This window comes from Stigmatopora nigra, chromosome 1, assembly GCF_051989575.1.
Source record: "Stigmatopora nigra isolate UIUO_SnigA chromosome 1, RoL_Snig_1.1, whole genome shotgun sequence".
Classification (NCBI taxonomy): Eukaryota; Metazoa; Chordata; class Actinopteri; order Syngnathiformes; family Syngnathidae; genus Stigmatopora; species Stigmatopora nigra.
Window position 1 is genome coordinate 12,261,315 of NC_135508.1, and position 18,459 is coordinate 12,279,773.

An 18,459-nucleotide genomic window follows, 5' to 3' on the forward strand; every position below is an offset into this window, starting at 1 on the left:
GCTAGTCCTTTTTCCTGGCCTGCACATCAGATTCATCTCTCATTTTATGTAAGCGTCCTTTATGAGTTTTCTGAACCCAGCGCTCTTGAAAAATAAAGGTTTTTTTGGGGGGTGTAGACGGCAACCGAGCCTGTCCTTGCACGTGTACAACAACAACACAACATTTAGCATGCGTAAACATGTCGTTATTCCTTCATTTGCGTGAGAACATGGAATTTCCTGTTATTCCTTTCATCGCTTCCAATCTGATACAATGAGGCTGAAGGTGGTTCAATGCATTTGTGGCTGGTGGATTATTGTGAAGCTCATGGTGTGGATATTGAAGTGCAGGAATCATTTGGACGTCTCTTGCTGTCAATGGTGGCCAGTCAGTTGATGGCATTAAATTCCTGCCGGCACAACCATTTAAGGCACTGAAAGATTAACATTCAAAACCAGGCCTCCTAGTTTACATAATTTGACGAATCGTCGCCAATTGCGTTGAATGAGTTTATTTTTATTCATTTTGATTTCACTCAGCTTTTAACAATGCATTTTTTTTTAAAGTTTGTATAATTTAATATATTTTAATACGATAATATTAATTCGATATTTTTATTCAACGTTAGTATAGCTGACTCGCCTGTTCGTGAAGATTACAATAAAGTTTATGAGTTTGAACAATAATAATATGTCGTCCTTGCAGCGTAGTAAATTGTGAAAAATAGGTTGTACATGATTTATAAACCATAGTATTTTCATTTTATTCAAGCAATTTAAGAAGGGGAATTGGGACGGAAACGAACGTTTCGATATTTTTGCAGGTATATAAAGAAAGTTCTTGAATAAAATCGGCTTGAATGCCGGAAGTCCCGCCCACTTGGCGAGCCTGTGTCGTCCCGCCCTTCGCTGCTCTTCTAGCATAGTGAGCGACTTAGCTTCCAGCAGCTGTCGGAGGCAGAAGGACACGCTTCATATTATATTTCCCAAGTCGTCGTCGTCAACGTCCTCGACTTTCACAGCTAGAACTCCAACGAAACCGTGGACGTGGACCTTGTTGTCTCCCGTCTATCCTCTCGCGGCCACCTGTGAAACGAACCGTCGCCGCCCCGAGTAAAGAAGAAGCTCTGGGACATGGCCGGATCACAACAACTCCTGATGCTCCAGCCGCAAAATGAACTGAAATTCCGAGGTACTTGCATACCTTGTCCCTACTCGTCTTCGTTTGTCGCTGCGTTGCATATCAATGGCGTAAACGTTTGGACTGCTGTCACGTTTGCAGGCGAGCGGCGCCCCGCTTTACCGTCTCGGTTGACTATTTGGAAAGGCAAATATTGTCATTGCGGGCCTGCCGTCCACAACATTGCTTTTTGAGCTCTTGTCGTAACCATATGCTAATTTGCTAACTTTATGTTAATTGTCTAACCACGTGTTAATTTGCTAACCACATGCTAATTTGCTAATTCACTTCCCGTATTCTTTCAAGTATAGCGCGCAAAATGTTGTACCCAAAAACTGAAGTAAAGTTCGGTTGCGCGTTATTTTCGAATCCTGGCAAAACACTGCCCCCCGCAGGTGAAAACGTTACCTCGGCAGCTGTTAAATTGAAAGTCGTAAGACTTGTATTTGTCCGCCAGATGGGGCGCGAGAGCCCGTTCTTTTGGCCGGTGCTTACACTTAGAAAAAATAACTCGAGAAATCATTTTTAAATATTATGGTGATGAATAAGACTTTAAAGATTTAAAATAGTAAATTTCATTTGAGAATTGTGTTCATACCGGTAGATATTTTTACCAGGTTTCCATACCATATGTAGTCATAAATTATGTGTGAGCTTTATACACGTGTGCGTGTTGTATTCGAATAAATAGGGTCGCTCTCAAAGACTTAAAATTCAGCTAATAATGTGATGTGTTCATTAACCCAAACCCCCTAAAAAAAGTGGCGAATGAGGAATTTGAATGTAATTGGTTGCTAACGGCGGACATTGACGTCCAATCTATCCTGACTAATCATGTCATTTCATCCTCAGGACCTTTCACACAAGTTGTCACCACATATTTGACGCTCACCAACAAAGGGTTCGATGATGTGTGTTTTAAAATCAAGACAAACATGCCTCGCCGTTATTGCGTTCGCCCCAACGGCGGTCTCCTCGGGCCAGGGTGCTCCATCACTATTTTGGGTCAGTATTTGGGGTTTCCCCGATGGTGAGACTGCCACAAACCAGTCTTTCCATCAATTACTGATTACTGGTATGTTCCATTTCAGCTGGATATGTGCATGGTTACCAAAAATGAGGGGCTGTGACAAGTTCCACAACAAATGTACTATGTCAATATATTGTTGTTTCCCAATAGCAGATGCTTGCAAATATCTCATTTTGGTTAATTAACGAGTTTCAGCGTGGACTTTCACGTATTTATGAACTTAAAAAAATAATAATAATTAAATAATTAAACGGGGGGATAGTAGTAAAGACGCAATAATCGAGGGATTACTGTACACAGTATCTGCTTTCCATTAAATTATTTCCAGATGTTATTTGAGTAAAGGAGTTGCATTCCGTGTTTTTTTACAGTCATGCTGCAGCCTTTCGACTACGACCCCAACGAGAGGCCTAAACACAAATTCATGGTGTTGGCGATGATTCCCTCCAATAAGAATGACATTGAAAGCTCTGTGAGTTTCCGCACTGCACAGCCAAATAAAAATAAACAACTACAAGGAGTTTTTGACTTAGGATGTTCTTGGCCCACCAGGTTTTCACTTCATGACGCCCTTTCCTCGTCCGACATATAGCTTTTCCTTTTTTCCCTCCTTTTTCTAATTTTTTGTTTCTTTGACAACATCTTTGTCCATCTTGATCATTTTTTGTCATTTAAAAAAATCGTAATCATTTTCCACCAGTTCATCTGATAGTTCATTACTTTCTGTGTCTAAAGGTAGTTTATTTCTGGTATTTCTCCTAGAATTTGCTGCGTCCTGTTAAAGTGTATCATGAAAGATGCTAGTTAATTTGTCCTTTTTTTCTGTTTTATGACAACACCCACAGTGGAGGGAAGCTAAACCAGAGGACATGATGGATAGCAAACTGAGATGTACCCACGAAATGCCTTCCGAGAATCACGAAGATGGGGTAAGTTTCATCCCGTATGCCATTATCAACTCATCCCTCAGCACAGGGGTGTCCAAACTTAGTTTCTTTGGGGGTACCTGAGAAAAATGAATACAGCCAACTTCTGAAATTCTACCCGGTTCTCTACATTGATTTCAACATGGCAGGCAAAAGTAGGCTGAATTAAAGCTTCTTGTGCAGGCCGATTTTAATGATTTCTTTTTTGCTTTGTTTTCATCATTTACACTGGGCCAATAAAACTCGTGGTTTGGACACCCTTGCTTTCGTGGCTTTATCTATAATCAAATGACTGCGGTTTTGTCTATTCGTTTGTGTTGGGTTTTTTTTTTGGCATCCATCCACTTGCTCTACTGTTACAGCATGAGGCGGACACCTACCACACTTCGGTGTCCTCTACTTCTTCCCTTAAGACGGAGTACACCGGATTGCCCAAGTCAGCCGTCACCTGGACGGATGACGGCGAGAGAAAGAAGATCATGGAGGAGTACAGGCGACTGCAATTGGATGTGCAGCACCAAAGGGAAGAGAACAAACAGATCCGGGTGAGACATGCACCATCCCAAGATCAGTGGTTCCCCACTGGTCTTTGAGCAGTTAGCGCGTCGTCCTTACAATTCTCGGGGCGAAGGTTCAATCCTAGATTCCGAACTTGTGGAGTTTACATGTTCCATAGAAAAGCCACGCAGGCCCGGGCCTGCGGGGGTTTTCTTTGGGTACTCTTCCGGACAACATCAACACGGGTGGACCGATCTAGATTTGAACCCAGGTCCCCCACTGTTAGGCCGACGCACTAACCGCTCATCTGCCGGGTCGCCGGACTCTAAACTTTATTATTATTTTAATTTCTTTCTTTTTTTCATGTCACTCACTCGGTCGGCGTGTGGCAGGAGACCAACGGATTACGAAACAGAAAATTGGCGGGGGCGGCGCCCAGCGCCAATCCGGTGGTGTCCAAGGAGCCGGGCCTGAGCAACCGCGTCCTAGCGTTCTGCGTTCTCGTCTTTGTCATGGGAGTCATCATCGGCAAGCTGCTCCTGTAAACCCACAGGCGGACTGCGCGTGGTCACGGACGGACAGCCGGCCAGCCGGTAAGCCCGGGAAGGACGCGAGGACGGACGTCTTTGCGGATTTCCCTTTTCTCTCCCCTTCGTTCTTATAACCTTTGAGGCAATATTGTTCTTGCTTGCCACGGCAGGGCTTCCGGGAAATGTTCGAATGTGTTCTAAGAAAACAGTTCTTCGTTGAGTTTTCAACCGCTGGCGCGTGTGAAAGAATCGCCCGCCGCATTCAGTTCCATCGGTTGGCTCCGTCCATTGCTCTCGTTCTCGAAAAAGAGCTCACGCAGTTCGCAGTCAGTGGCGATGATAATTAAAACAAACACTTGTTTTCCCGATCATCTACGCGGAGATTAAACGCTAGCAAAGTCGACCTTTGTATTTGGGACTTCTGCTTTCTGTATGTTCACGTTTGTCGGGTTGGTTGCGTGCCTGAAGAGGCACAGGTCAGTTTTCTCCGTCTAAAGTTCTTGGGGCTTTCGTCCCGTCTCGGATACGAAAGCATCGAGAGAATTACCTCCACGTAGGTGTTGGCAAGATCATTCGCTTTTCCCTGACTGCACTTTGCCAGCGATGGCCCTCCACTTGTGTACGGGAAGAGCAGAGTCGCTTACTCATGCAAAACCAATGTGGACATTTTCAATAAACACTTGTATGCAACAATTGTTCAAATCGTCTCTGCTTCATATTTTCCATTACCAATTTAAATGGATGCCTATTGCTTTCGATGACAGGCAATGAGTTCAATTCTATCAACAAAAAAATAAGCTGGGACCATAACCAGTGTATGTCTATCTTGAGGTCATGTATTTAAACTTGTATAACAGAAATTTTACAAGTTTTCCACTTAAAACAGGTGTGTCAAACTCAATTTGGTTCACTGACACATTAATGTCAACTAGATTCCACGTGGGTGGGACCAGTTTATTTTTGGCTATAAAAAGGTCATTTAATGGCACTGAAAGATGAGCATCTACAATGAAATGCACCTCTATCGTTGTCTATGGCAGGCAATGAGTGACTCCAGTTTGTATCATTTTAGGATACTTACAGGTCACAATACATTTTGGATCGTTTATTATAGTTTTTTTTGAAGGGGTTTCACACTTACAGAACTCGCAAAATTCTAGTTTTAACAATGCCGGTGTCGAAAAAAACCCATTTAATTCTGTATGTACTGTATGAATAAGATACTAAGCTACTCTTGGATCATTTAGAATTTTTTTTGATGGATAGGACTGTTTTTTTCCAGCTAATTCGCAGATGTCCACTAGGTGGAAACAAATTGGTGGTGCCAACTGTGTCGTCATCGTAGCTCGTGACGTCCCCGGCCTTGTCCCGGAAATAGAGAAACATCAACAATCCTCCAGGCAGGGCGAACTGTCAATAGCAGCCGAGCTGCGAGCTAGCAAATCCCAATCAACTGAAGATTTCATTATATATATAGTTTTAAGTACACTACCAGGTAACATTTGGGTCATGTCGTTGTTCGGGAAGATATTTGGTGGAGGAGGAAAAGGGAGCAAAGGACCAAGCCCACAGGAGGCTATCCAGAAACTCCGCGAAACCGAGGAGATGCTAACCAAGAAGCAGGAATTCCTCGAGAAGAAAATTGAGCAAGAGCTGCAAATAGCCAAGAAAAACGGCACGAAAAACAAAAGGGGTAAGAATTATGTTAGCGTTTTGTTCGTGCGCTTCTTTCTCGGTGATTAAATTGTGCTACTTTTCATTGGAGTTAGCATCTCAGCTAATTTGGCTAACGCTACCGAGACGCCGTCGTGGTCGATGTTGCCCCGAAATTGACAACCTAATTTAATTCATTGACGCCCTTGACAATCTACTATCTCAATTTTTATTTCAGTTCAGAGGTTTATTTCGTAGTTTTTGACATCACTACCGACTACGTTGGCGATAAACCAACTATCATACATACTACGGTAATCTTTAATGTTCTAGTTTAGCTACTTAACTGAACGGTAACCGACGACTAGTAGAAGTGAAATCATAACTTATGATAGATTCAAATGGTTAGACCAATCATAAAACCTATATGTGTTAGAACAAGAGTTAACAGCTATTAGGTAATCGCGGCCAAAGTAAATGACGCAAAGTAAACAAAGTTCAACACTGATTAGACTACTCAAATGGAAAACTGAAATATGTTCACCATGTTAGCTGCTCAGTCATCGTACTTCGACTGACATAAATTAAAACCGTACTTTTTCCGTGTAACGTAAAAGACACTGTAACAACATTATCCACTATTAGTCCTCCCATTTTAAACAGATTGGACTTCTGTCGCCGTCAATGGCAGCGATTAAGTTGTAGAAATCGTTTGAAGTGTAACTACTGTAAAAGAACCCTAATGGATATTTTAAAACTACTGCGATGCCCTAAAGATAAATAACCTCTTGTTTTTTTAATTTTCAAACGAAGTAGATTGTTATTTTAGCAAAAAAGAAGCAGGTAACAAAACGGAATGGCTCATTAATTGATTAATCCGATGATTTTTCTCAAGATTTTCCCTTCAAAGTAATAAATTTAACAGCTGTTCTCAGTTATTTTCACAAAAGAAGAAGAATAAGCAACTTGACCTATGGTGGAGCATATGAAACGAAAAAAGTGATCCATTCTGCCCCTTTCGCCCAACCGCAGCGGCTCTGCAGGCTTTGAAAAGAAAGAAACGCTACGAGAAGCAGCTGGGCCAGATCGACGGCACGCTGTCCACCATCGAGTTCCAGAGAGAAGCTCTGGAAAACGCCAATACGAACACCGAAGTGCTGAAGAATCTGGGCTTTGCCGCCAAGGCCATGAAGTCCGCTCATGAAAACATGTAAGCGAGAACTGCCCATGCACGCCAGCGATTTGAGATTGACGGTTTGCGCGCCGGAGTCACCGTTCCGCTGCTTTATGTTTCAGGGATATTGACAAGGTGGACGACTTGATGCAGGACATTACCGAACAGCAAGAGCTGGCCCAAGAAATCTCCGACGCCATCTCCAAACCTGTAGGCTTTGGAGAAGATTTGGATGAGGTAGGATTCGCCCCCTCTTGGAAGGCCCGCCAACTGCACTTCAATTCAATTTGGAATGGGATGCATTCAGGCCAAAGAGTGAATGCACTCTTTTTACAAGTTTCAGTCAAATGACTTGAGTTGCCAAATGCCAAACTTTGTGCGCAAATGTATTCAGAAGACAAATATGAACGATGTTTCTAGGATCTTGCAGGGTGAACAGAGCTAACAAGGGAGTGGCTTCTGCTTGTGAATTTCAGCCTGGATTGTCACATTTTTATGAACTTAGAAAAAAAAAACAATAAATAACCCCCCCCCCCAAAAAAAAAAAATATGATGAGGTGAAGCCGCAATAATTGAGGGATTACTGTAATGTACTTTGACTTCTTTTTTTTTTTTACAGGATGAGCTTCTTGCTGAACTGGAGGAGTTGGAACAAGAAGAGCTGGATAAAAATTTGCTGGACGTCGGAGCGGAGAACGTCCCCCTTCCCAACGTGCCTTCTACTTCATTACCTTCAAGACCTGGTGAGACTTTATTATTAAATTTGTGCTTGTTTGTTTTCTATGAGATTGGAAATGGAATCTTTTCGCCCAATTCCCCCATAATACTTATCATTCTTTTCCCAAAGCTGCAAAGAAAGAGGATGATGAGGACGACATGGGCGATTTGAAGCGCTGGGCAATGGAAGCCATGTAGACACAATATCATGCGACACATCTCGCTTACTTGCATCACCGACCGAGCTGATTTGAGCTAAGGAAGATTAGGCTCCGATGGACTAATAAAAGATGTTGGTTTGTTTTGGATGAGGTGGCCTGAACGCAATTTAACACTCCCTCCTGAATCCCCCCCAAAAAATCTCAAGCGTTGTAATCTTTCTTTACCCATGTTTTAGATATACCCACGTTTTGTTCTGTTAGCGTCTCGCTAACGGTGTCGGTGCCAGACAAAAAAATCACTGCTATTTAAGGAGTACCTGTTTGTCAGAGTTCATGTCAGTGTGACACAACTCTTTACACACATTTTATTCCCTGAAAGAAATGTAACCACGTCCCCGCCAAGGATTAGTTAGTTGATGTAAATATCCCCACTTGTGTCTGATTTTCTATTATAAGAAATCCCCACTCTTGTTGAACATCTCACACTTTGTTGTGTGGCAAGCATGTAACAAAAAAGTGACATGTCAGCAAAAAGAAGGCACGACTAGAAGAGGAACCACTTAAAATCATTTCAACACATTCAACCTAATTCTCAATATTATGGTCTAAGTTTCAAATGTTATGGGTAGAATGATACAAATAGCAAGTATGCTCATTTTTCAACTATATCCACATGGGAATAGAACGGTTTTCGCTCTGTTGCATCTTTAACTTTAATGACATTTTGTATCGGAGTTCGAAGTTCAGAAATGTTTTACAGTTTCAGATTCATGATGTATATTTTTTACATTGTGGGGGAAAAATGGAATTGCAGGTGGGCTAGCATGTATGCATTTCAATCTTTTATTTATCCAGATAAGAATATTATTTGCGAGTTCATTAAAAGAAGACAATTCTTGTACTTTTGTCACCCGCGGCACCCCTTTTTTTCCCACTACACATTTATCTACTTGAATAAGTAGCCAAAAAATGGTTTCAATTTATTTGTATCCTTCTCATGAGATTATCATGAACATGACACTGTCTGTCATGATTATAAATGCTTATGACACATGTTATTGAGTGTCACACAGTAAACTATGTTCCTTGTTGCTAAATTGACATTGTTTCAAATGGCTTTGGTTAGATTTTTGAAACTTTACTATAATTAGAACATTTTATAACATCTATGCTCAGTGTTAACAAGCATTCTCATGATGTTCATGACAGGTGCTGTGTGATGATTATGAGTCTCATGACACTTGTAAAAAAAGACATTAAAATAGTTTCTAATGGAAAAAGACATTAAAATAGTTTCTAATGGAAAAAGATATTGAATGAGCAACAGAAAATATAAATTTCGCTGTGATTTCAAATTGATTGCCCTAAAATGTAGTGCACCTCAATAAATTGGGCTGGGCAACAGCACAGGTGACATGTGGTGACATTAGAGAGAAAAAATGTACGTTATTTCAATATTCTTATTTTAAATTAGTTCGATTTTGTAGACTTTTTTTGTTAAGTATTGCTCAACATCGTGTCAAAAGGGTAATTATTAGTGTATACTTTCGTTCCTGAAGAAGCCATGTCGCGGGCAAGTGACGCCACGAAGTCGAACGCATGCGTACTGAGAGTATAGCGCTGACGCAAGATATCTGCTGTACTATAGAACCCGTCAAGAAACAAAAAAAGTAGCTAGCTTTCCCAAACTGCTCCGTTCGCAAACATGTCCGGAGACGAGGTACGTCCTAAGCTTACTGTTCAAAATCATTATAGTTTAATTGTATGCGTTTAGAGGTCTATTATTTGAGTTTATGAACCGGGTTGGAGAGGAGGATGACTTTGGGCCTCGGCACTCCCGGTCCGCCGTATTTCTCACATGGCCGGTGCTGAGCTAAGAACAGCGCGTGCAAGCAAGAACGTAGCCTCGATGCTTCTTTCATCGCCTTATAGCACGCCACCTTCTTGAGCTGAAGGCAACCATTCACATAGGGCTGTCTGAATAACTTGTCACCGCTATTGAAGAGCGTAAACCCGATGGAATTAGCCTACGAGATAGGTTAGCTAACATTAGCATTGGTGTTAGCCTAAGTGTTCCTATCATGAACAACAGAGTCGTTTAGTTGTTCGTGTGTTGAGCTACAAACGTCGTTGCTTTCAATTAAAATGACCTAATTGGTGTCTTATTTTATTATACAGCGTTTTATGAGACAGTGAATCAAGAAATCGCAGCCACGTTACATTGCTAGGAAGATGTCATAATTGCGTCCAAATAACATGAGAATTTTGCCTGGGTCATTCCGTCATAGCGATGCTTCAATGTTATGACCAAAACTACCACAACGTTACTGTTACAGTTAATGTTTGAATGTTTGTTGTTATGGTATTTCTCCATCACTGGTTGGCAACCAGTCTCTTGTCCAAAATCAGCTGAGATATACTCTGTGATCCTTGTAAGGGTAAATGGGACATGTGGGGTGAAAATTGTCTCCAATATTTTAGCCAATCTTATCATGAGCATAAATGATTCCAATTGCTCTCCTTTCTAGATGATTTTCGATCCCAACATGACCAAAAAAAAGAAGAAGAAGAAGAAGCCCTTCATGCTGGATGAGGAAGGAGGAGATGGCATAGGAAGCGAAGAGGTGAAAGAGGTGGAGGTGAGGGAGGCAGAACCAGAGGCCGGGGATGACAAGGACCTGGACATTGATGAAGATGAAGGCAGAAAGAAAGGTTGGAATGTCGTTTGGATGTTTGTTTTTTATTTTTCACTGTGAAATGTGCCTTAAAGCTTAAATATGGCCTCAATCTTAACGTAACAACGGTTGTTTCTTTTGGATTTTTCCCAGAAACATCAGATGATTTGAATGATCTCAACTTCTTCAACCAGAAAAAAAAGAAAAAGAAACCCAAAAAGGTTTTTGAAAATGACATTGAGGAGGGGATGAAAGTGAGTGAAGATCTCTCTTTTACACAAGTGTTTCAATTTAATCTTAAATGCAGGTGTAAACCAGTTCTGTTGAATATTTCAAACAGGAACTTAAAATTGAGGGCGACCAAAGTGATGTTCTCGAGGAAGACTGCCTGGACCCAATGCTTCCGGAGAAAAAGAAGAAGAAGGTCAAGAAAGTGGATTTCGATGAAGGGGACCCCATTGAGAAGAATGACGGTAATCGATCAAATCTTCTGTTATTTTGATTTTAAGATGGAGTTATGTTGGACTGGAACCTCCACCACCACTCTGAAAAAAAAACACAAAATGTGTAAAATTCTGCTTAATGAAAATGCCGATAACACTAAGACAGAATTTTATATAAATATATTGGCACACTTCTACTTCTGTATTTGTATGCACTTTTTTCAGTCAAAGTGTACTTCATTAAGGTGAAAATGGTCGTAGTAATTGCATAATCCTCTGTATGAAAGAAATATTCATGAGAAATTGCTTTTGCATGATGTTGCTCAGCACTGGAAGATGACGAGGGGAAAAGCAACGACGGCATTTCATTCAGTTCCACCACTGGACCAGCCTGGGCTGGATCTGAGAGAGACTACACATATGATGAGGTAATGACAAGCCTTCCAAAAAAAAAAATATTTTAACGCTGGCAAAAAATAATAATAATAATAATGACCGTATTTTCCGCATTGTCTTGCGTTATGGCATTTCATCTTTGTCACCTTGCAGTTTCATGCATGTCCAGTCTAATTTGTGTGCATATAAGTCGTACCCGTATTTTCTTTAGCGACAAATACGGAATATATGTGAGAAAATACGGTGACTCGTTTTGACAAAAAGCGGTGAAAGAATGTCACTTGGAATCAAGTTTGTGCATGATTGGTCTCCCAGCTCCTGAACCGAGTTTTCAACATCATGAGGGAAAAGAACCCAGACATGGTGGCGGGAGAGAAGAGGAAATTTGTCATGAAGCCTCCTCAAGTTGTGCGTGTGGGAACTAAAAAGACCTCCTTTGTTAACTTCACAGATATTTGCAAATTGTGAGTAATTCCAACTCTTAACACCGAGCATGCACGTTTTTTTTTTTTGCATCTTGTTCAAATTTGCAAAAATTTACTCTGGCACTCCTTCACCAACAGGTTGCATCGTCAGCCCAAACATCTTCTCGCCTTTCTACTGGCTGAGCTGGGGACGAGGTGAGTGGGCTATCTATTTCTAGTCCCTTTCCACTCGGATTTATGCATCATGAAATAGAACTCTTAAAAGAATTAAAGAACCACCACTCCAAATCAGGACTCCTTTTCATTCTGTGGATTATTTTACTATTTTGTCGTGTCCTTTCAGTGGTTCCATTGATGGTAATAACCAGCTCGTGATCAAAGGAAGATTTCAACAGAAACAGATAGAAAACGTCTTGAGAAGATACATCAGTAAGTACAGTCATCTTGTCGGCGTGTGCCAATTTTTTTTTTTAATGTTTTCCAATTTTAAGTACTGTATTTTCTGCACTAAAAGGCGCATATTCAAAGATTTTTTTTCTTGAATTTCATTCATGGACGTCAGAATAAATTTGCTTTAGCGTTTAATCTGTTTATCTTTTTACTCTATTTTGAAATTAATGACCTTGCATTGTGGCATTTCGTGCATGTCAAATCTAATTTTGTGCGCACATAAGCCGTACTCTCGATTCCGATTTTTTTTTTTGCGAAAAATACAGCGTGTATGCGAGAACATTTGGTAGATCCACTGGACGGAGTTGTTTTAGCAGAAACATCAATGGTTAAATACTCTGTGCTGGATTGGTTAAAAGAAAAAATAAGACCCAAGGCAGCCCTCGAGGACTGATCAGGCGACCCCTGGTTTAACCAATAAGGTGTCTGCTAAGACGAGCAGCACCTGACTGAAATCAACATATTATACTTGTAATACAGCAAGCAGATTGGTGAAAAGGTGTCATCTTGTTCGGTTGGAATCAAATCCTGCACCCTGAATGTCTTCAACCCTTTGCTTTCCCACTTCCGCCCCACAGAGGAGTACGTGACGTGCCACACCTGCCGCTCCCCGGAGACCATCCTGCAGAAGGACACCCGCCTCTATTTCCTGCAGTGCGAGACGTGTCACTCGCGCTGCTCCGTGGCTAGCATCAAGACTGGTTTCCAGGCTGTGACGGGCAAGAGGGCACAGCTCCGCGCCAAAGCCAACTGAAGGGCCGCTGCAAAACGCTCGGACCTCCTCCTCTCTCCTCCCGGCTTCCCCGTTCTCTTCGCCGGAAGTGTCAAGGCAGTGGCAGGAAGCTTCCCCCATTTGGAAAAAGGACTGCATTGCATTGAAGTGCAGGTGGGATAAGTTTGATAATGGCATGCTGCCCCATGTGGGCAGGAGGCCAGATGTCTGCCAACTACATTGTTGGATGCGTTTGGATTATTTTGACCCGCTACATTTTTGCTGTTCTTGTTGATTCCTGGAATAAAATTAGATTTATCAAACGTTGAATGTTCCTCGTTGTGTCCTCATGGTTTTAGTGTTCATCTAAAAAGAGACCTTGATATTGAAAATGTGCATAAGTAGGTGTTATTGAACAGTTTTTAAACAGTAGTTTGTACTACTGTCATTTAAATATATAGTTTGCAAATATCTTTTGAAATCAATTTAAGTCAAATTGTTGTAAAACCAGAGTAAGAAGTACTAAATTCTACAGCATTGAAACGTCAGTACAATTTAGCTTCTCAATGTTTCCTGTATTTGCTACATTTGACACATCCAATATGGTAGACGTGTTGACGTGATGCAACAACGAACCGACACGCATAATTGGGTTTATCCGTGATTGGCTCGTTCATCGAGGGCGGGGGAAAATAATTCAACGTCACCAATGCCGGTTTTAATCGGCCATCTTTTTTCCCTAGCCTAGCCGACGAACAACAGAAAAAGGAACGCTCGCCGAAGGAGTTTTCATAATCAACCTTATCAACATGCCTCGCGTTTACATTGGACGGCTTGGCTACCATGTGCGTGAAAAGGACGTCCAGCGTTTTTTTGGCAGTTTCGGCAAGGTCTTGGAAGTCGATTTAAAAAACGGGTGAGGTACTTGGTACTAGTTTGCTTCATCGCGAACCAAAATGTCCGAGGCGTGTTTTTTTCTTTAAGAGCTAGCCTCTTAGCGTTTTTGATTTGAACTCGCATTTCGTTATATTCACGCATTTTGAGATATCCCCCGTTTAATTGTGTAACATATAGTCTTAAAAAACGGTCTGGAACACAACTAAAGAGTGAATACGTAAACAAATGTCCCCTTTTTGGGAATACGCCGCATGGCCAATATGGCGGCTGAAGCCCGAGCATTCGGTGCCTGGCTGCGCTTGAATTTTTTGAATCGATGTCGTTACTCATTTCTGTCTTTTGGTCACAGCTACGGCTTCGTGGAGTTTGAAGACAACCGAGACGCGGACGATGCCGTCTACGAGCTGAACGGGAAGGATCTGTGCGGCGATAGGGTGATCGTCGAGCATGCACGCGGGCCTCGGCGGGACCGGGATAGCTACGGTGGGGGTCACTGGGGTGATAGTCGCAGTAAGTTTGGTTTATTACAACATGACTCAATTTCACCTTGACCATCGGGCGAAGTGCGGATGTGGAATGCACGCAGTGTTCCGCGTATGTCTATTATTTGCACTCTATACTAACGCCGACTTGGCCACTGGTTTGGTCTTGTAAACAATGTCTTGCTTTCTGCCTACCGAATCAATTAGGTGATTTACGGTCTAGATTGCATAGCAGGTATCAATTGTCCAGTCATTTTCTTTTGAGCAGTACAGTGGAACCTCAAAGTCATACATACAATAATATGTTGTGTTTGTGGCTGATAAAGCTTTTCGGCTTTTTTTTATTTAAACTGAAATTCGTATTGGGGTTTTTTAGACGTTAATTTTGGTAAATGCACTTCTAACTTCTGTGGCAATAAAGGAGGAAGAAAATTAAATGATGCACACATCCAATCTGTTTTCATGTCATGCTGTCAGTGACAGCATGTTACTTAATTGGATTTTTTTAATGAAAGGCACTAATGTCATTTTACTTTTGGAAAGTAAATTTGGTGCTCAAATCTGCCCTTTTCCCTGTTAAACTATCCTATAGGTAACCTCCCGTGAAAAAACACAATAATTGCTGTGACATCACAACCTAGAATTGATAGTCTATCTTTCTAGTGAAGCGCTAGCCGGCACATGTTGACAAAATGACAATAGTCACGTTGCAACAAGCGAGTTAGAAGTATGCTAGCAGACTGGCCTGCAACATCTTAGTGATTCCCTGTCGTATTAATAGCCCTTTTAATTTGTACTGTTACGTAAGTTGTGGCAAAGGAAAAAAATTACTTAAACAAATGAATTTTCTGAAATTCTTTGTCACTAATCAGGTTCTAGTAAGATTGGCTGTGAACTTTGGCCCGAGAATGGTTTTGTTTAAAATTGAAATCAATCAATCTTTTATTGTCCTTATACACAGCTGTATATCACAAAATTTAATTGTTAAAAGTCATTTTTTCTAACCGAATTGCAATCTGTTTAAAGCAGATGTGTATACTATCATCATTAAAACAATGTTTTTTACCAAATATCTTTTTGTCACCTTTCCCCTCTTGTCGTGGGCAAATAGGGACTTTGGCACTTTTCTTTAAGCTCTATGCCATTTTCTCTTCCCTTTTAATCGGCACCAGGCGTGGGCGTGGCTGCGATCGGAATAAGAGATTAAAACACGGCGCTTTACTTGGAAATTTTGTCTCTTTGATATTTGAGCTTCCACTGTATTTGCATGTCCACACAGACATTTATATTTTCAAAAAGTTTTGACTAGCTTCATCCCATTTGGTGCTCATACATATGAGCAGTCGATTCTTATGTTCTGCTCTGGATCATTGATAGATAATTCAACTTGTCGTCAGCTGTTGCATCTTCCCATTAAGTTCATAGAGCCCTTTGTTGTTACACTTTGTTTTGGGTCATTATTTGTCGGGGGGAGGGTCAACCATTTGGGATAGCCTTTCGAGATGAGATCATAGGGCCTGTCTTGCCCAATAAGCGGAGCTGGCGGAAAACCTCACCACGACACAATTCCAGATTGTATGGGTGGATTTGTTTCTACACCTTTGTGTACTTCACAATTGGTCACTCAAGCCACACCAGGGTAATTGATACTAGACGTTCTATGGTAAACTAATATTTTTCTGTGATGTCTATATTTAAATATATTTGATTATTCCACATTAACAAAGTCCTTGATTTTTCAATTTGAAAGAGTCCAGTTGCGGGCTGAGGCTGAGAGTCCATTGAGGCTAAAGATGACTGGCTAAGATGACTGCCTTGGCTTTCACCTTTACAATGTGTGTGTGACCTTTGCCCCCCCCTTGATCCTTGGCTGACCTAACCGGAAGCCATGACGACATCAGCCTTTTGCCAATAGACCAGGGGTGATGGTGAGGATTGTCATTGGTTTCTATGTTGACAGCAAACACACGCGGAGCAGCTCTAGTAAACAACTTGCAATCGTACAAATATTGTAAGTAAATCTGTCACCTAGACTCGCTTTTTAGTCCAATTTGAGACCGACAACAACAACAACCTCCCGTTTGGATGCCTCCTGTGTGCGTGTGTGTGTTCCAGGTTTCGGAGGTTTTGAAAGAACACCGCTGCCCTTTTTGTTTTATGACGCTTAGCCAAAGTGCCACAAAGCTGACTAAGAACAGAGGCTTTGTATTGTCGCTGAAAGCTGCAGCCCAGAGCGTACGCAACAAAGCGCCAAACTTTGCCAAGCCGTGTCATTTAATTATGGCAGCAAAGTCGCCCCCTTTTTTTCCCCCTCCTCGTTAAATGCGCGCTCAATTGGTCCTAGCAACGCGACCCTGGCCGGGTAATATCTCCAGCCACTTGGGTATTTCTGACTATGTACGCGTGCTGTTGTTTTTGAAGGAGACGGTGGCGGCTACAATAGCCGGAGCCGCACGGGGAGAGACAAGTACGGACCCCCCGTTCGTACCGAGTACCGTCTGATTGTGGAGAACCTGTCGAGCCGCTGCAGCTGGCAGGACCTTAAGGTACAAAAAACTCGAGCCACTTCACGTGTGCCCGTCAGCGTCGTTGACCTCGCTTCTATCCCCCCGACCAGGATTTCATGCGTCAGGCGGGCGAGGTCACCTACGCCGACGCCCACAAGGAGCGCACCAACGAGGGGGTGATTGAGTTCCGCAATCAGTCGGACATGAAGCGCGCTATAGACAAGTTGGATGGCACCGACATCAACGGGAGGAAGATTCGCCTAGTGCCGGACTGTCCTCGCAGGCGAAGGTCTTATTCTGGCAGCCGTTCCAGGTAGGGCAGCAGCACCTAATCGCTCAATTGTTATAAAGTTCATTGGAATCCAGACAAACCGTGATCATTTTCTTCCCCCCAATGCTTTTGACAGGTCTCGAAGCCGCCGTCGTTCCCGCAGCAGGAGCCGTAGGAGCAGGAGCTCCAGGAGCCGCTCCAGATCCAAATCTCGGTGAGAGCAGGGGGAATCACTAACGCCAAATTACCTTCAGAAGTTGCGATCTGTTTCAAAAGCGCTGAAGAGGATAAGTGGGAAGTGAATTTGGGCCTTATGTATGCGTTTTCTTTTTGTTTTCTGCAGGTCTGGGTCGCCCAGCAACAAGAGAGCCAAATCAGAAGAGAGCAAGTCCCGTTCACGCACCCGCAAATCCCGTTCCCGCTCGCGCTCCCGGTCCCGATCCCGATCGGCCGAACGCAAATCCAAGTCCCGTTCCAAGAGTCGCTCCAAAGTGAAGTCGGAGCGTGATTCCCGTTCACGCTCCAAGGAGAAGGCCCCGGAGAAATCCCGCAGTCGTTCCGGCTCCCCCGTGGAGAACGGTAACGAAGAGCGGGGGGCCAAATCCGCGTCCCGCTCCCGTTCTCCCTCCCCGCGTGAAGATGACCGCCGTTCCCAGTCCAGGGAGGGGCGCTCGCCCTCACGCTCCAGATCTCGCTCACGATCTAGGTCGGCCTCTCAGGATTAGCAGAGAACTTGAGGTGCCAGTCCTTTGTACTGTCCTGTTGTACATAGCGAGCGATTCTGGTTTGCGCTTCGCCAATTGTTCACCTTGGGCCCTGAAATCTTTTTGCACAAACGACATCATGTGCTGGGCCCAACACATTCAACGGGCTCCTTAAAACATGCTTCAACAACGTAACTTGCTACATTTCAATTTTTCAGCGTTGTGCTTCTCGTATAATTTGGCTTCTCCCCAAAAGTTTGATCTGAATTGGCCTTATGTACATATTGGTCCCTGTTCAAAATTGCCACGCTCAAGTATCACACTTAAGAAGCCCGTATGTGTTGCCTTTTGTTCTTTCTGCATGGTTCAGTGTTGAGCTTTTTTTCTTTCTTTTAGGACCCTTGAATGCATGTGATTTCCCTTTCCACTGAGAACAGCTAATTTCAAAAGCTCAACTTGGACTTTTTGCCCCCCCCTCAAAGTACATTAGTGGACAGTTTTTTTTCTTTCTGCATACTGGCAACTCAACTTTTCCTTTTTGTACGTTCAAATAAAGGTGTTTAAACCCATCAGAAGTGTCTGTTCTCATTAGTACGTCTTCCTCTAATCTAGTAAAGCATTTCAAATGCGTCTATTTGGGTGAAACGGC

General features: G+C 42.6%; 4 protein-coding genes across 7 annotated transcripts; all 4 read left to right on the forward strand.

Moving 5' to 3' along the window:
* Positions 1 to 844: 844 nt before the first annotated feature.
* LOC144209630 (vesicle-associated membrane protein-associated protein B-like) lies at positions 845 to 4,836 on the forward strand. Of its 4 annotated transcripts, none has more exons than XM_077736162.1 (7): positions 847 to 1,171; positions 2,012 to 2,164; positions 2,561 to 2,661; positions 3,035 to 3,118; positions 3,478 to 3,660; positions 4,006 to 4,206; positions 4,314 to 4,836. In XM_077736162.1, exons 1-6 carry the CDS (start codon positions 1,114 to 1,116, stop codon positions 4,156 to 4,158), a joined length of 732 nt encoding a protein of 243 aa, XP_077592288.1. In that variant the 5' UTR covers positions 847 to 1,113; the 3' UTR covers positions 4,159 to 4,206; positions 4,314 to 4,836. The 4 variants fall into 4 exon arrangements, with proteins under 4 accessions (XP_077592443.1, XP_077592288.1, XP_077592367.1 ...); XM_077736241.1 differs by having other exon boundaries at positions 4,006 to 4,198; XM_077736317.1 differs by having other exon boundaries at positions 845 to 1,171; positions 3,529 to 3,660; positions 4,006 to 4,836.
* A 650-nt stretch (positions 4,837 to 5,486) lies between these two features.
* On the forward strand, positions 5,487 to 8,749 carry LOC144200378 (charged multivesicular body protein 4c-like). Its single transcript, XM_077722500.1, has 5 exons — positions 5,487 to 5,836; positions 6,829 to 7,006; positions 7,093 to 7,207; positions 7,590 to 7,713; positions 7,818 to 8,749. Exons 1-5 carry the CDS (start codon positions 5,653 to 5,655, stop codon positions 7,883 to 7,885), a joined length of 669 nt encoding a protein of 222 aa, XP_077578626.1. The 5' UTR covers positions 5,487 to 5,652; the 3' UTR covers positions 7,886 to 8,749.
* A 650-nt stretch (positions 8,750 to 9,399) lies between these two features.
* eif2s2 (eukaryotic translation initiation factor 2, subunit 2 beta) lies at positions 9,400 to 13,279 on the forward strand. Its single transcript, XM_077722485.1, has 9 exons — positions 9,400 to 9,568; positions 10,377 to 10,560; positions 10,677 to 10,777; positions 10,864 to 10,996; positions 11,294 to 11,394; positions 11,678 to 11,826; positions 11,926 to 11,982; positions 12,131 to 12,216; positions 12,816 to 13,279. The coding sequence occupies exons 1-9, from the start codon at positions 9,554 to 9,556 to the stop codon at positions 12,989 to 12,991; spliced, it is 1,002 nt and encodes a 333-aa protein (XP_077578611.1). The 5' UTR covers positions 9,400 to 9,553; the 3' UTR covers positions 12,992 to 13,279.
* Positions 13,280 to 13,670: 391 nt separating this feature from the next.
* On the forward strand, positions 13,671 to 18,379 carry LOC144199994 (serine/arginine-rich splicing factor 6-like). The gene is made up of 6 exons (XM_077721911.1): positions 13,671 to 13,865; positions 14,196 to 14,356; positions 16,750 to 16,874; positions 16,946 to 17,148; positions 17,243 to 17,320; positions 17,450 to 18,379. Exons 1-6 carry the CDS (start codon positions 13,759 to 13,761, stop codon positions 17,829 to 17,831), a joined length of 1,056 nt encoding a protein of 351 aa, XP_077578037.1. The 5' UTR covers positions 13,671 to 13,758; the 3' UTR covers positions 17,832 to 18,379.
* The last annotated feature ends 80 nt before the right edge of the window (positions 18,380 to 18,459 follow it).

Coding starts and splice junctions, on each gene's coding strand:
- LOC144199994 (XM_077721911.1), top strand. CDS start 13,759: ATGCCTCGCGTTTACATTGGACGGCTTGGCTACCATGTGCGTGAAAAG. Junction 13,866..14,195: donor GAAGTCGATTTAAAAAACGG/GTGAGGTACTTG, acceptor TTTTGGTCACAG/CTACGGCTTCGTGGAGTTTG. Junction 16,875..16,945: donor GCAGCTGGCAGGACCTTAAG/GTACAAAAAACT, acceptor CCCCCCGACCAG/GATTTCATGCGTCAGGCGGG.
- eif2s2 (XM_077722485.1), top strand. Junction 10,997..11,293: donor CCCCATTGAGAAGAATGACG/GTAATCGATCAA, acceptor GATGTTGCTCAG/CACTGGAAGATGACGAGGGG. Junction 12,217..12,815: donor CGTCTTGAGAAGATACATCA/GTAAGTACAGTC, acceptor TCCGCCCCACAG/AGGAGTACGTGACGTGCCAC.
- LOC144209630 (XM_077736162.1), top strand. CDS start 1,114: ATGGCCGGATCACAACAACTCCTGATGCTCCAGCCGCAAAATGAACTG. Junction 1,172..2,011: donor AAATGAACTGAAATTCCGAG/GTACTTGCATAC, acceptor TTTCATCCTCAG/GACCTTTCACACAAGTTGTC. Junction 3,119..3,477: donor CCGAGAATCACGAAGATGGG/GTAAGTTTCATC, acceptor CTACTGTTACAG/CATGAGGCGGACACCTACCA.
- LOC144200378 (XM_077722500.1), top strand. CDS start 5,653: ATGTCGTTGTTCGGGAAGATATTTGGTGGAGGAGGAAAAGGGAGCAAA. Junction 5,837..6,828: donor CGGCACGAAAAACAAAAGGG/GTAAGAATTATG, acceptor GCCCAACCGCAG/CGGCTCTGCAGGCTTTGAAA. Junction 7,714..7,817: donor TTCATTACCTTCAAGACCTG/GTGAGACTTTAT, acceptor CTTTTCCCAAAG/CTGCAAAGAAAGAGGATGAT.